Here is a 14,536-nt window from a genome sequence, read left to right on the forward strand (position 1 = left end):
CCAGTGGCATGTTTGAAGATAGCATGTATGTGTACTTCATAGAACCAATGGATCTGACCCACAGTGCAGTAAGTTTATACTGATTTGTAATATTTTTGGTTTTGTTTGTTACAGGGATGCCTAAATGTCAGTATGTTTCTGACAAGTAACTTTCAAATCTGAATTATTAAAGATTTATTTTTAATTCCATGTTTTAACTTGAATTTTCTAATCTTAAATTCACTTTAGATTTGGGAATAGGCCATTCATGTTGGTGGCTTCTAAGGGCTTATTCCCATGATGAATGATTTGTGGACTATAAAAGTGTTTACCAATTTCCTCTACTTTCTGAGCTAGTGAATTTGATCCTTTCATTGACTTGGTGAAAACCTATGTTTTGGAGCTGAGGTCAGGCACTCTATATAGCTGGATAGTTGTCACAGAGGATTGTAGTGCCTGTATGCAATGGCTCTGATACAAATAGATGAATAAATTGGGTCAGGGTTTAGGAATATATTTACCCAAATATCTTATTCACACTCTGAGTCTGGTCTACTTAACTTGTGGCTCTCTTTAAGTATAGTATGTTTGTACTGTTGCTCCTGAAGGCATTGATGTAAATAGAGCTGACTATACTTCAAAGGCTAGTTTACAAATTTCAGCACAAAAGACCAGGAATATTTCTCCTGTGGGATACTTCTGCACTTGCATTTGATTTCCAAGAGACATTTTTGGGTTTTGGGTATCCAAGAGACATCAAGATGAGGATTTTCAGACTCTGTATCTTGCCTGGCACCTCATCAGTGCATGATAAATTACACAAAGTGCTGTAATTTTTACTGGTTTCTTTTGAAACCTCTCTTGGTAACAGTAAACATAACAACAGAGTCCCGCAAAGGAACTCTAGTCAGTGCAAGTTAGGCACCTGATCGCCTGCTTTGGGCATAATACCTGAGATAGATATCCACACCAGTTATTTGATTGCGAGTGTTGCTCTCATTGTTTGGTTGGTTAAGTCCTTTAGGATACCTTAGGAATGGAAGGCGGCATATGAAAGTAAGCCGTATTTACTGTACATGTGCAGTTTGAATTTTTGAATATTTTACTTACATGTTTTACACAAATCTCTCAGGAGTTGCACAAAAACAGCATTCTGTCTTTTCAAAAGCATTGTTTGTCTTGACAAGGTCAAGTGATGGAATGACAAGGGAAAGGAGACCGAGATCCATGCAGCATGTATTAAATTGTGAGATTTATCAGATTTATCATTTTAAAAGGAGAAAACTTCAAAATACTTATTCTTTTTTGTCCTATATATAGATTTACGGCACTGTGCATTAATTATGTTGAAAGAGACATAAATCTTACTGTTTTTTCTGTTGAGTTTCAATACAGTTAAGTAGCTAGTCTTTGTGATTTATAATAGGGATATCTTTATTTTTGACCTGGTGCAGGAAGACTGTATCTAGGTATATGTATGTATGCAGAGGGTAGAATTTGGATTCTTGAGATAATACTGCATACTCTATTAATGTCTTCTCTCTGAGGATCTCAAAGAGATTTATAATCAATGAATTAATCCTTATGACACCATTTGTAATGTAGGTGATAAATATTGTCTGTGTTTTAGATTAGGAAACTGAGGCAGAGCAGCCAAGTGATTCACCACACAGCCAGTCAATAGCTGAGGCAGGATTAGACGTGGAGGCAAGAAGCCTGACCCACCAATCCTAATGAGAGACTTGTCTCACCTCTTCTTGCCCTGGAGAAAGATACAGCATTGTTAATCAGGAGCTTGTAACCTGCTCTGTCGAGAGAGTTCTCCAAATAAGGCCTTCTACAATTGAAGAGTACATCATACTGAATTGTTCAGGCTTTCATGTTTGGATTAATATTCTAAGAATCTAATGCTTAGAAGTTATCCTGGTAAAGTATATATAACACCAATGTAAAGATGTTACATTTATGTCAGTGGATATTGCTATTTCCTTTCAGGGAAAAGAACAAATAAGATGTCATTCTACTGTAATAAGTGCATCTTTCTTTTCATTTGGCATTGCTAATAAGTTGAAAAAGTTTTTATACATTCTTTTTTTTTTTTTTAGAAAAGCACAGGCAGGCCACACATCATCCAGAGGACTTTGGGAACACAAACCTTGAGGCAAATGAAGAATGCTGGTATGTATTGGTTACATTATGTTTTCAGTAACAAAAATAATTTCAGTTGTAATGTAAATAGTTTGAGGTTCAGGATAATTGAGCCTATGTTAAACTGCTGAACTATTAGAAAAATAAGAAAAAATACCATTATCAAGTTGACTTCTGTATACCAAGTTTATTATCATCACATTGGGGTGATATTTCAGAATTTCAGAAATGTTAAAATTGAACAGAAATGTTTTTACCTATCAAGACCTGTGTTTAGGTTCTTCTGGCAGAGAATAGCTGTTGCTTTCATCACTAGTACTTTAATTAGCTGCTATTTTTTGGATGCTAGTGATTGTCATCAACACATGAAAGAGAAAAAGCAAAACTGTATGATCAGGTCTTAGCCTCTTTATGTCCCATTTTAGTGCATGTTTAATTGTAATTTTAAATCTATTCATGTACTTTGTTGTTGATATGGGATCCTTAAAAATTATGAATTTTAAAGAATGTTTTTGCAATTCACCTTTAAAGGGGAATATTTGTGAATTAGGTGTTCTTAGTCCATTTCCCACTGGATAAGTGTCCACATCATAATGATTTCTATAATGTTTTATCGAATGTTCTTAGAATTTCACTAAACTTTTTAACCTTTGAAATTTTCCATCTTTTGATTTAGATATAGAGAGATATTAATTAATCTCACTGTAAACAGTTTCCATGGTTACAAGGGTTTAAACTGCATGTGCTCCTGTATAAATGCTAAATTATTTAAGTTTTGTTAATTTAATTTTCTTCAGAGACAGAATCTAGTTCTAAGTGGTCCTTCCTGTCTGAGTTACAGTGGCTCAGGAAAAGGAGAAGAAGGAGGGCTGTGAGTGTAAGTGTGACACTAAGCTAAGACCTTTGCAGTGCTGCATAAATTTCCAAATTCTTTAATGATAAGTGAGCATTGGTTCTTAGCAAAAAAAATCCTTTGGATGTTTGAAACAAAGTTTAAAATATCTGTCTTTCATATTTTTATAATACAGTACTGTTTTCCACCAAATTACGCCATTATATTTGAACCTGAATGTACAAAATAAAATAGATATAGTTTATAGAGTGACAGCAATACCATGTACAGTTTGAACAGAAATTTGATAGTGAAAGTGTGATCAAAATTTCAATGATCATTAAGGCCTGATACTATTGTGGACAGAGTACAACCCTGATTACTATATAGATGCCCTCTCCTATGGTCACATGGCTCATTAAGTAATATGGCCAAAGCCAAAAGTAATAAATGTGTGATCCAAAATTGGGTTGGTTAGAAAAAAAGTTATGGCCAGTTCTCACAGTCTGCAGACACAATACACATTATAACTAGTTTAGATACATCAGTTTGGACTTCATTTTGTCTACATACATGTGCTTGTGGCTTGTTTTAGCTTTCATTAATATTAATTTGTACCCATTTGTCTGTATGAGATCAGCTTTCTCCTCGGATCATACAGCACAATGTGTGGGGTTTCAAACCCTACCTATTTTTAAAAAATCACTTTTTTCCTAGGTCTAGTAATTATCTCAATGGAGCAAGGGGGACGTTTTCTGGGTCTTTCTAAACGCTAAGTTCTATGGAAACAATAGCCTTTTCTGTAAACATTGGCCAAAGAGGTTTGGATCTGAATTTATTCTAAATGAAATGGTACGTATCCTCAGCTGATGTAAATCCATGTAATTCCATTGAAGTTAATGGAGCTATGCCAATTTACACTAGTTGAAGAGCTTTCTCAATTCTGGCAAACTTATTCTCTTCGAGTAACATTTATGTGAGTAGTCCCATTGAAGCCAGTGAGGGATAGAAACTTGGCTCTCCCACTGCTACTAGATACCTAGGCCAGCTGCAGAGTTATTTTTAAAAATTACCATCACACTGTCATTTCTCACAATGTATATTTAAATCCAACAGGCATCTCGTGGTATATTTGAAGAGATGAAATATCTGGAGCTCATGATTGTCAATGACCATAAAATGGTAAGGATATAGATCCAGTGGCAATATTCCTTGTGATCTGATTCAGAGGCTGGTCCATACCTGTCTGTCTAAGTTTCTATGTCTGAGTACCTCACTCTTTGGCATAGATTTTTGGGTATGGAGAGAGGATCTATACTCCTCCTTGGTAGCAAGATAAGGTAGCTATGTGCAATGGAGAAAATAAATTACATCCTTTTAAGGGGTGTAGAAATGTTCTTCTCCCGCAGAGCAAGACAGGAGTAGGGTGACATGCTTCTGAGGAGTGTCTCTGAGGTGCTGTACCCCGGGGGATACCCCTTGCTAGTGCTAAGCTGAAAGACACTGTGTGGCCCCTAGTAGTTAATAATAATACCTAGCATTTTAGACAGCACTTTGAATACTTAAAGTACTTTACAAACATTACCAAATTAATATATATTATGTATATTAGTGTTTGAATATGTATTATTAGTATTGTATATATATATGTGTGTGTATGTAGATAAGATCTATGTTAACATATATTTAACTATGTTAATTGGCAGTACTGTTAGAATTTAAAAATTAAATTCCATCTTTTAAGGATTAAAGAAACAGGCTGAGACCGGTAGGACACAATTTAGAGTAAAAAGCTTTGATATTTGATATATGCATGTGAAGCTATCTATCTTTGTTTTCTTCTTCTTGGTAAATCCACGCTTATAAATAGGCAGGGTAGTGAAATAAACAATAAATCTTGCCATTGGATTAAGCAAGATGTGTTACATTTACAAAGAATTCTGCTCTGAGTTCTTCTTTTCCTTTAGGAGATATTAAAGAAACTAGATCAGCTGACATTTGCTATTTAAATGTTACTGCGTTCATTAATTGTGCCAAGTAAGATAGGGTTATCAAAATGTCAGCACCCTGCCTGTTCAGCAGATTAAATCAGAAAGGCGGTGCCTGGGGAGTAGTATAGAAGTACTAGGTCTCTCAACAGATGTTGTGGGGTGTGCCTGGGGAAATTCCCCAATTCTCAGGTTACCCATGGGCTGAATACGCAGTGCTCCCTGACTACTACATGGGGCCACAAAACCTGCCCATCTATTCCCTATGCTGGCACATTATGTAGTGGAATTCCTGTAGCCTCAAGACTATGGAGTTTTCCCCTTAACTTTGGCCCTGCTGCATGTTGTTCAGTAGGGGGGCTAGATTTGCGCCTCAACGTTCTGTAAAATTTAGATGTTTAGAAGGGAACAGGTCTGCAGACTTTTTTTTACAAGAATGTATTGAAAATTTCTGTTGACCTCATTTACAAACTCAAATTATTTATCCCGTTTTTTTTTTAGTGTTACGTGTCTACTGTATATGTGCCTGTAGGTACATATCTTTTCAAGCACTTAAGTTTCAGAAGAAATGAGCAGCAAGTACCTGTTTAAGTGTTATTTTTTAAAAGAATTCGATAATAACTCAGTAATTTTTTCAATAATACAAGACTGGGATATTGAAGTGCCACCTGTTGGCAGCAAGAGCCTAACCAAAATATCTGAGTGCCAAAAAAATGTGGTTAGGTCTATAACATGGACTAAGAGTATGAGTAGTCCGCCAATCTCTCTCTCTCTCTTTCTCCCTTGTCTCTCTCTTTTTGTCCAGTCTCCCGATTTAACACAAATAGTAGAATTACGAATTGTCTCCTACCAGATGTTTCTTAATTCTTTAGATGCATTACAAACTCTTGTTTTTTGATTAGAAAAATATATTTAAGACAGTGAAGACGTGCAATCTAAAGGGAAAATTTCACTGTCTGATACACACTGATATACACACAAAAAATTCTTTATAGATTGTAGAAGTAGCTCTAAAAGAAGCATTTGTGAATGTACAATATTTACCCTTTAAATTTTAAGGGTTAGAATATGCAACCCTTACATTGGTGAACACTTAATCCATGTGAGTAATTTCCTTGATGCCAATTAATAGACTCTTTACTATATTCTTAGGTTTTTAAGGCCAGAAGAAACTGTTGCATTCATCTTGTCTGACAACCTGAATAATAAGAATGTAAGAATGGCTATACTGGGTTAGACCACATGTCCATCTAGCACATTATCCTGTTTCCGACAGTGGCCAGTGCTAGATGCTTCAGAGGGAATGAACAAAACAGGGCAGTTATCAAGTGATCCATCCCTTGTCATCCAGTCCAGCTTCTGGCATTCAGAGTTTTAGGGACACCCTGAGCACAGGAGAGTAACCATGACCATCTTGGCTAATAGGCATTGATGGACCTATCCTGCATGAGATTATCTAATTCTTTTTTGAATCCATTTATACATTTGGCCTTTGTTACATTCCTTGGCAACAAGTTCCACAGGTTTATTGTGTGTTTGTTTTAAACCTGCTGCCTATTAATTTCATTGGGTGACCCCTGGCCTCGGTGCGCAGCACATCACTGGCACCAGCCTTAGTCCTGCACTGCTCCTTGTCGCCGGTGCCAAAGAAGCGGCAGAAGGTGTGGATCCTTCTGTACTGAAGGACAGAGGGGCCAAGGGCAAAGGACTTCTATCAGGCCATGCGCCCACATTGGGGTTTCCGGGGTGCCGCTGAGGTCGGACCTCCCAGCACGGCTCAGGACCTGCCCCCCACTCCAGGCAGCAACAGGGGCTCCCAGCCTATCATGTGGCCTTCAGTGCTCAAACCAGTCCCAACAGCTAAAGAGCAAAGCCAACCGGTGCTGCATGTGCCACGCCAGGTGACCAAAGCGGCTCCACCCCCGGCACTGAAGGTGCAGCATAGCCTGGCAGAACTCTCCCGGTCGCCAAACTACAGACACAGGCCCCTATCGCCATGACCTCGGACCCCAACACCGTGCCCCAGCTCTCCGAGATCTCCACCTACTAGACGTGGGACTCCAGATTTGAGGCGCTGTTCCCCGTACCAACGGAACTGGCAATCCTCTGGCTACAGGTCGCCACGGTGCCAGTCACCCTCTCTCAGGCAGTCTCCCAGGTGTCAGTTGCTGTCCTGGAGGGGTGGTTCAGGATCTCGGCATCGGTCTCGTTTGCCCCAGTACCGTTCCTTGGGCAGGCGGCACAACTCACCGTCATCCCGCCGCTCGCTCACCAGGGTCAGCAAACAGACCCAGGCCTCAACAGCCCCACCATGGTCGCCAGAGACTTCGGACTTCAGTCCGTCGCTGAGAAGGGGCAGCTCCACACCAATGAGGGAGACCGAGGCAGCACTAGCCACGATACCGATGCAGCAGGGACAGTGGGCCCCCCAGTGGTCAGACTGGAACCCATGGGGGTGCCGACGATGCCGGTCCAATACTCCCGTCCCCCTGGCCGCATCGGGCAAGCCCGCCGTAGCACTGCCAGCACCACAGTCAGGATGTGGTACCAAGGCGGAGGCCAAGGCAGCGCACTGCATCTTCCCCCGTGAAAGAAGGGGATGACACCCTCCCTCGGGGGGTAAAATCTTCGTCATCATCCCCGGACGAGGCAGTCCGCTAGGACACCGCACCCTAGCAGTCCCCCAGATGAATTTAAGGCACACCAGGTCCTCCTTAAACGGGTAGCAGAGAACCTTGGCCTGAAAATTGAGGAGGTCGCTGAGGAGGCTGATAACCTCTTCTACGTCATCTTGGCCAACACCCCAGCACAGGTTTCATTGCCCATCCACCCTGGGGTCCTCAAGATTGCCTCAATGATTTAGCTATCTCCCTCCCGTATTCTGCTGACTTCCAAGAAGGTGGAAAAGAAACATTATGTCCCTCCAGAGGGCTTGGAGTATCCGTACACTCATCCCCCAGCGGCATCACTGGTTGTGTCCGCAGTGAACAAGAGGGACAGGTTAGTGGGACACCGAAAAATAAAGACACTAAGAGGCAGGACTTGTTTGGCTGAAAGGCTTCTTCAATGGCCAGCTTGCAGTTCCAAGTGTCTAATCACCAGGCCCTGCTGGGACGTTATACCTTCAACCTGTGGGATTCCTTCAGTAAGTTCACGGAGTCCCTTCCGCAGGACCGTGCCCAAGAGTTCACTGCGTTAGTGAGCAAAGGCACAGCGGTGGCCAGGGGAGTCATCCAGATGGCCTGGGATGCGACGGACTTGGAGGCAAGAGTGGTCGAGTCAGCAGTGGCCATGAAACACAGCTCGTGGTTGCAGGCCTCTGGGCTGTCCCCACAGATGCAGACCACAATCCAGGACCTCCCCATTGAGGATACAGGGCTCTTTTCTGAGCTGACTCGAGGCTCCATTGGCTTAAGGACTCCTGAGCCACCCTCCACTTCTTGGGCCTGCATACCCCTCAGCAGTCCAAGAAGCCATTCCATCCTCCTCCACCACCTCCTCTGCCACAGTCTAGGTCCTGGGGGGCTTCCAGGTCAGGCTCCTACAGGAGGAAGGAGAAGGACAGGGGGCCTAAGAGACAGTATCCATCGTCTTCCCATCCAGGGCTCAGCCCGACCCTCCCAAAAATTAGGGAGGCCAGAAGCAGCCGTTTTGAGGGTAGGCCCAGCCAATGTACTGGATCCATCCCCCTCCTTCTTCAAATGCCTCTGCCCTTTCCAGTCAGCTTGGTCCCACATCACATAGGACCGCTAGGTACTCAGTACCATTTCTTTGGGTTATACCCTGCAATTTATAGCCGACCATCCCTCGCATTACCCTGCCCCATTCCTCTTCAGGGATCCTTCTCATGAGCAAGTCCTCGTTCAGGAGGTTGAAAACCTCCTGAGTCTTGTGGTAGTGGAAGAGGTTTCTCAGAACATGGAAAGCAGAGGATTCTACTCCTGCTACTTCCTAATTCTGAAGGCAAAAGGGGGCCTCAGACCTATCCTGGACCTGCGTCACCTGAACACGTCTCTCAAGAAGTTGAAGTAGTTCTTCGAGGAATGTCCCAGTGAGTGCTCCACTTTAGGTGTCTTGGTGCCCTGCGCTTGTAATCAGAGATTTGTAGTAGCAGTGCCCTGGTTGGCCACGCATGTGTGGCAGCTGTCTCACGCTGCTCAGGGTGGTTACTTAGCATGCGCAGCCAACCATCCCTCAGTTCCTTCTCTACCACCTTTGGCTTGAGTCAGAGCAACAGCAGCACCCCCATCTATTTCGTAAATTGCTTATATTTCTACTTTTATTTATCCCCTTTGTCGGTTTTCTTCCGTTTCCGTCCTTATTTACCCACTTAAAAAAACCCAACCAAACATTTATTTATTTCATTTATTTGTTTCATTAGCTTCCCCCCGCCACAGGTAGGTCTCCACAATGATGACTGAACTACGACCGTTTTCTATAGACCTGAACCTCCACAGGCATGCTTGGTTCTCCCGGCTTTAAACGTTGCCTGACCTGCAGGCTATCAGTTCCTGTATCGGATGGTCACACTCAGTGCATCCGCTGTCTCAGGGAAACCCATGTACCACAGAAGTGTCCACACTGCAAGAAATGATCTGCCAGGACACTGAAAGCCAGGGACCTCCAACTAAAATGATTAATGATGGAGAAATCCCTCAGGCCAGCCTCCAACCCAGAGTCCAGGACTCTTCCTGGCCAACAGTCTCCAGCAACAGGGTCAGACAAAGGGTCCACCCAAACTGTGTCTAAGGACCCTGCACCTAAGAAGATGACCAAACATCGGTCACAGTCATTACCATGGAGAGATCCCCTTAAAAAGAAGTGGTCTCCTGGCAAAAAAAGTGCCCCGGTACCGATGGCACCAAGAACCTTGGACTGAGAGGCACTGGGAATGTCCTGTACCGAGACGTTCTGAGGAGCCAAGACACGGACGCAGCCAGGCTCTCACTCAGGTGCATGAGCTAAAGCTAAGCTCCCTACCTCGGCACTGAGAGTGCCGAAGAACGCCTCAGCACCGGCTAGTGAAACGTCACCACCTGCTGCATATACACAGCCTAACAAGACCTCAGAACCGTCAAAGCATACTATACTGTCATCCATGGCACCGAGCTTCCCAGTACTGCAACCTTTCACCAGACAGGAGGACCTGGCAATCTCCTCCACACTGGGAACCCCTCTGTTCGGCACTGACGGCACCCCAGTCTGGCAAGGACCGAGCCGAATAGGCACTTCTATTGGATCTGCACCCCCACTATCCAGTGATGAGGACGAAGAGGATGACTCGAGCCTTTACACCCCTCATCATCCCGCTCCAAAACAAGGACCCTCTCACCAACAACTACCTATGCATGGAAAAGCTGGGAAGCAAAACCATGGATGCCACTGCCTGTTGTTGTGCCACCCAATCGACCATACTGGGACCCATGGGCAATCTGCAGAGCCCAGAATCTTAAACCCCCCCAACCTACCAGCGTCATGGGCCACCCGGTCCCCTTCACCCATGAACCCACCACCATTAGAGGCACCGGAGGAAGAGGGAGAGGAGCAGGAAGAGGCTCCTGAAGGCAATACACTGCCACCCACCCATATTTCATCCTTGTCCCCGGACAAAATATGCCACTGTCTCCCACCACAGGAGATGACTTCAAGTCCTTCCAGGACATATTCAAAAGTGTTGCAGAGTTGCTAGAGACCCAGCACAAACTTACTGACATCTTGCAGGCATCCCCATCAGCAAAGATAGCTCTGCCCATCAATGCTGCTATAATGGATCCTGCAAAGATAATATGGCAGACACCTGTTACTGTCCCACTCTCCTGTAAACACTCTGACAGAAAATATTATATACCAGTGAAAGGGCGTTCTTATTTACTCACCTGACTCCAAATTCACTGGTCGTAGAGGCAGTAAACCAAAAAAGAAAACAGCACCAGTCAAAAGCCACGCCTTACGACAACAACTGGAAAAGGCTTGAGCTATTTGGACTTGAAGCCTATTCCTTGGCCTCACTGCAATTTTGCATAGCAAACTACTCCGCTCCGTTAGTGAAATACACTTACAACTTGTTTAATAAAATGACATCCTTTGTTGAACAAATGCCAGAGGAAGCGAAGGAACAATACAAAGCCAATGTTTCAGAGGGCTCCTTAATTGCCAAAACAGCCCTGCAGGCCTCCCTCGATTCCACTGACAGGGCAGCTCGTTCTATCGCCACATCCATGGTCATGCTTCGAGCATCCTGGCTCCTCCTCTCTGGATTCCCTAGGGAAGTACAAGCCACAGTTGAGGACCTCCCCTTTGAGGGCCAAAAACTATTTGTTAAGGGCATTGATGCATCTCTTCATACCTTAAAGGACTTGCAAACAACCTTGAAGACAGGGTGGTGCTCGATCATAACCTCTCTGCATCGATGCACTACACCTATGGCAGTGGTGCATATCCCACAAAATAGACATTTCTGCAGCTTACCTGCCAGGACTTCAGAATCCCACGACAGACCAGCTGAACATTCACTTCTCACAAACCCATGCGTGGAAGATGGACTACCTGATCCTCGTGACCATATTCAACCAGTGGGGATTCCCTACTATAGATTTATTCGCAACGGCTCGCAATTCAAAATGCCCACAGTTTTGCTCTTTAGTGGGGCTTGGTCACCACTCCCTGGGTGATGCCCTCCTTACAAAATGGGAGGCACCACTAATGTACGATTTCCCCTGATTCCTCTATTGAGCAGGGTGCTACACAAAATCGGACAAGGCCAGGCTCATGCTTATTGCACCCACGTGGTCCAGGTAAATGTGGTTCCCATACCTGAGACATTTGGCGGTGAAAGCCCCTCGAACCCTTCCGCTACTTCCTCACCTCCTGACACAGGACGTCGGCCACGTCAGTCACCCCAATCTAGCGGTTCTCTGCCTCAAGGCCTGGTTACTCCATGGCTAAAGGGCCTGGATCAGGATTACTTTGAGGAAGTTAAAGACATTCTCTTGAATAGTTGCAAACCGAGCACACGCAAAACATGCGCTCATAAGTGTTTACGTTTCTGCTCCTGGGATGAGGCTCACCATATGTCTCCTCATTTTGCCCCTCTATCCAGAGTCCTGGACTACATACTAGACCTTAAAAAGGCAGGCCTCTCAAATAGCTCCATAAAGGTACACATAGCATCGATCACCTCACTACATGATAAGGTAGATGGAACCACAGTCTTCGCTCATCCAACAACAAAACTATTTTTAAAGGGCTTGACCAACATCTACCCTCCCCTAAAACACCCTTTTCCTATATGGGACCTTAATCTTGTGCTACACACCTTCATGAGGAAACCATTCTAACCCCTTGCGACTTGCTTATTTGCTACATCTATTGAAGAAGGTCTCCTTCCTTATCGCGATCACTTCAGCAAGAAGAGTAAGGGAGCTAGGGGCCCTAATGGCACACTGGCCACATACCACATTCCGTAAAGACAAAGTGATCCTAAGAGCCCACCCTAAATTTATACCTAAAGTAGCCCCCTCATTTCATTTAAAGCAACCCATTTACTTACCTATGTTTTTTCCGAAACTGCACGCTGATGCCAGGGAGGCATCCCTTCACACTCTCCACATCTGTAGAGTTCTGGCCTTCTACTTAGAAAAAACAAAGACATTTAGAAAATCGTCACATCTCTTTCTATCAGTCACAGAGCGATCGAAGGGTGAGGCCATCTCTAAACAAAGACTATCTACGTGTATTTCTGGCTATATTCACCTGTGCTATCATCAGAGCAACATCCCAGCTCCAGTTGGGGTTCGTATGCACTCCGCCAGAGCGTTATCCACGTCAGTACATTTCTCAATAATGTACCCATAGTAGACATTTGCAGGGCGGCTACCTGGGCCTTGGCCCACGTGTTTACCAACACTATGCCCTGGAACAACATTCCTCTGCCGACACTCAATTCGGACTCTCGGTGCTATCCACATCAATGAAGATACTCTGAAGCTCCGTCTTCCATCAAGGGGTACTACTCCATAGTCACCTAAAATGGAGCACCCAGAGGGACACTCCTCGAAGAAGAAGAGAAAATTACTCACCTCGTGCAGTAACTGAGGTTCTTTGAGATGGTTGTCCACTACTCTCCCTCCTCCCCTCTACTTCAGAGTTTCACACTGATTCTCTGGGGGTAGAGAAGGAACTGAGAGATGGTTGACTGCGCAAGCTAAGTAGCTGCCTACCGCGGCCAACCGGGGCACTGCTACTACAAATCTCCGATTACAAGCGCAAGGTGCCAAGACACCTAAAGTGGAGCACCCACAGGGACAACCATCTTGAAGAGCCTTTGTTACTGCACAAGGTGAGTAACCTTCTCTTTCACATGATCTCCCTGGCCTCCATTATTCCCTTTCTGGATCTGGGTGACTGGTATGCCGCCCTCGATTTAAAGGACGCATACTTCCATATTTCCATTTTCCTGGAGCACCAGCACTTCCTCTGCTTCATGTTTGGCCAGTACTATTTCCAGTTCACGGCAATGCCCTTTGGTTTCTCTGAGTGTGTTCACAAAGTGTATAGCACCAGTAGCTGCAACGTTTGGGAGTCCAAATCTACCCATACCTCGATGACTGGTTGATAAGGGGCCAGTTCTCAGATCAGATGCGGAGGCATTTCGGTCTGGTCTGTTGCACCTTTTGAGACCTGGGACTAATAATAAACGAGAAAAAGTTAACCCTGACTCCAGTGCAATGCATAGAATTTATCGGGGTTGTACTTGACTCCCCTCAGGCCAGAGTCATTCCTCCCTGAGAATCGATTCCAAGCCCTGGTGGATCTCATCTCGTCTCTGTGTGCCCAAATGCTCAACACCGCCCGCACGTGTCTGAGATTGTTAGGTCACATGGCGGCATGCATGTATGTGGTCCGGCATGCGCGATTCCACTTCAGACCCCTACAGGCGTGGCTGGTGTCAGTCTATGTCCCCAATTGGCACAGCATGGACGGGGTTCTCAGGATTCCAGACAGAGTACTGTCGTCTCTCGCCTGGTGGCAAGATCCCTCATCGGTCCTGGAAGGAGTCCCCTTTGCGGCCCCAGTCTCATTGGTGACTCTCTTGTATCTGACACTTCAGACCTGGGATGGGGAGCCCACCTGGGTAATCCCAGTACGCAAGGTTGTTGGTCCAGTCACGATCAGTCCCTGCACATCAATGTCCAGGAACTCAAGGAGGTTCACCTAGCCTGCCAGGCCTTTCTGCCTTACATACAAGGCATGGTGGTTCAGATCCTGACAGACAACATGGCCACGGTCTTCTATATCAACAGGCAACATGGAGCCAGGTCATCTGCCCTCTGCCAAGAAGTCCTCCAGCTCCGGGACTTCTCTCTGAAGCAAGATGTCAATTTCATAGCTGCTCACCTCCTAGGGCCAAGAACGTTTGGGCAGACTGCCTCAGCAGGACATTCTCATCTCACAACGAGTGTTCCCTTCACCCGGAGGTGGTCAGTTCTATCTTCCACAAATGGGGTGGACCTATTTACGTCCAGGCAGAACAGAAAATGCCAAGTTTTCTGCTTGTTTCAGGGCATGGACAGAGGATCTCTGATATATG

General features: G+C 44.7%; 1 protein-coding gene across 9 annotated transcripts in view; it reads left to right on the forward strand.

The window, feature by feature from the left end:
• The window catches only part of ADAM23 (ADAM metallopeptidase domain 23), a 179,673-nt gene that overhangs the window by 73,390 nt on the left and 91,747 nt on the right, over positions 1–14,536 (forward strand). For all 9 annotated transcript variants that reach the window (XR_005295655.2, XR_005295656.2, XM_043505643.1 and 6 more), the window contains exons 6-9: positions 5–68; positions 2,085–2,157; positions 2,925–3,004; positions 4,076–4,141. Coding sequence is in view for 7 of the 9 variants with exons in the window: in XM_043505643.1 (XP_043361578.1) it covers positions 5–68; positions 2,085–2,157; positions 2,925–3,004; positions 4,076–4,141 (283 nt within the window). In the remaining 2 variants the exon portion in view is untranslated. The remainder of the gene's footprint in view (positions 1–4; positions 69–2,084; positions 2,158–2,924; positions 3,005–4,075; positions 4,142–14,536) is intronic.

The sequence above is a fragment of the Dermochelys coriacea genome, chromosome 11, assembly GCF_009764565.3.
Source record: "Dermochelys coriacea isolate rDerCor1 chromosome 11, rDerCor1.pri.v4, whole genome shotgun sequence".
In the NCBI taxonomy this organism is placed as follows: domain Eukaryota; kingdom Metazoa; phylum Chordata; order Testudines; family Dermochelyidae; genus Dermochelys; species Dermochelys coriacea.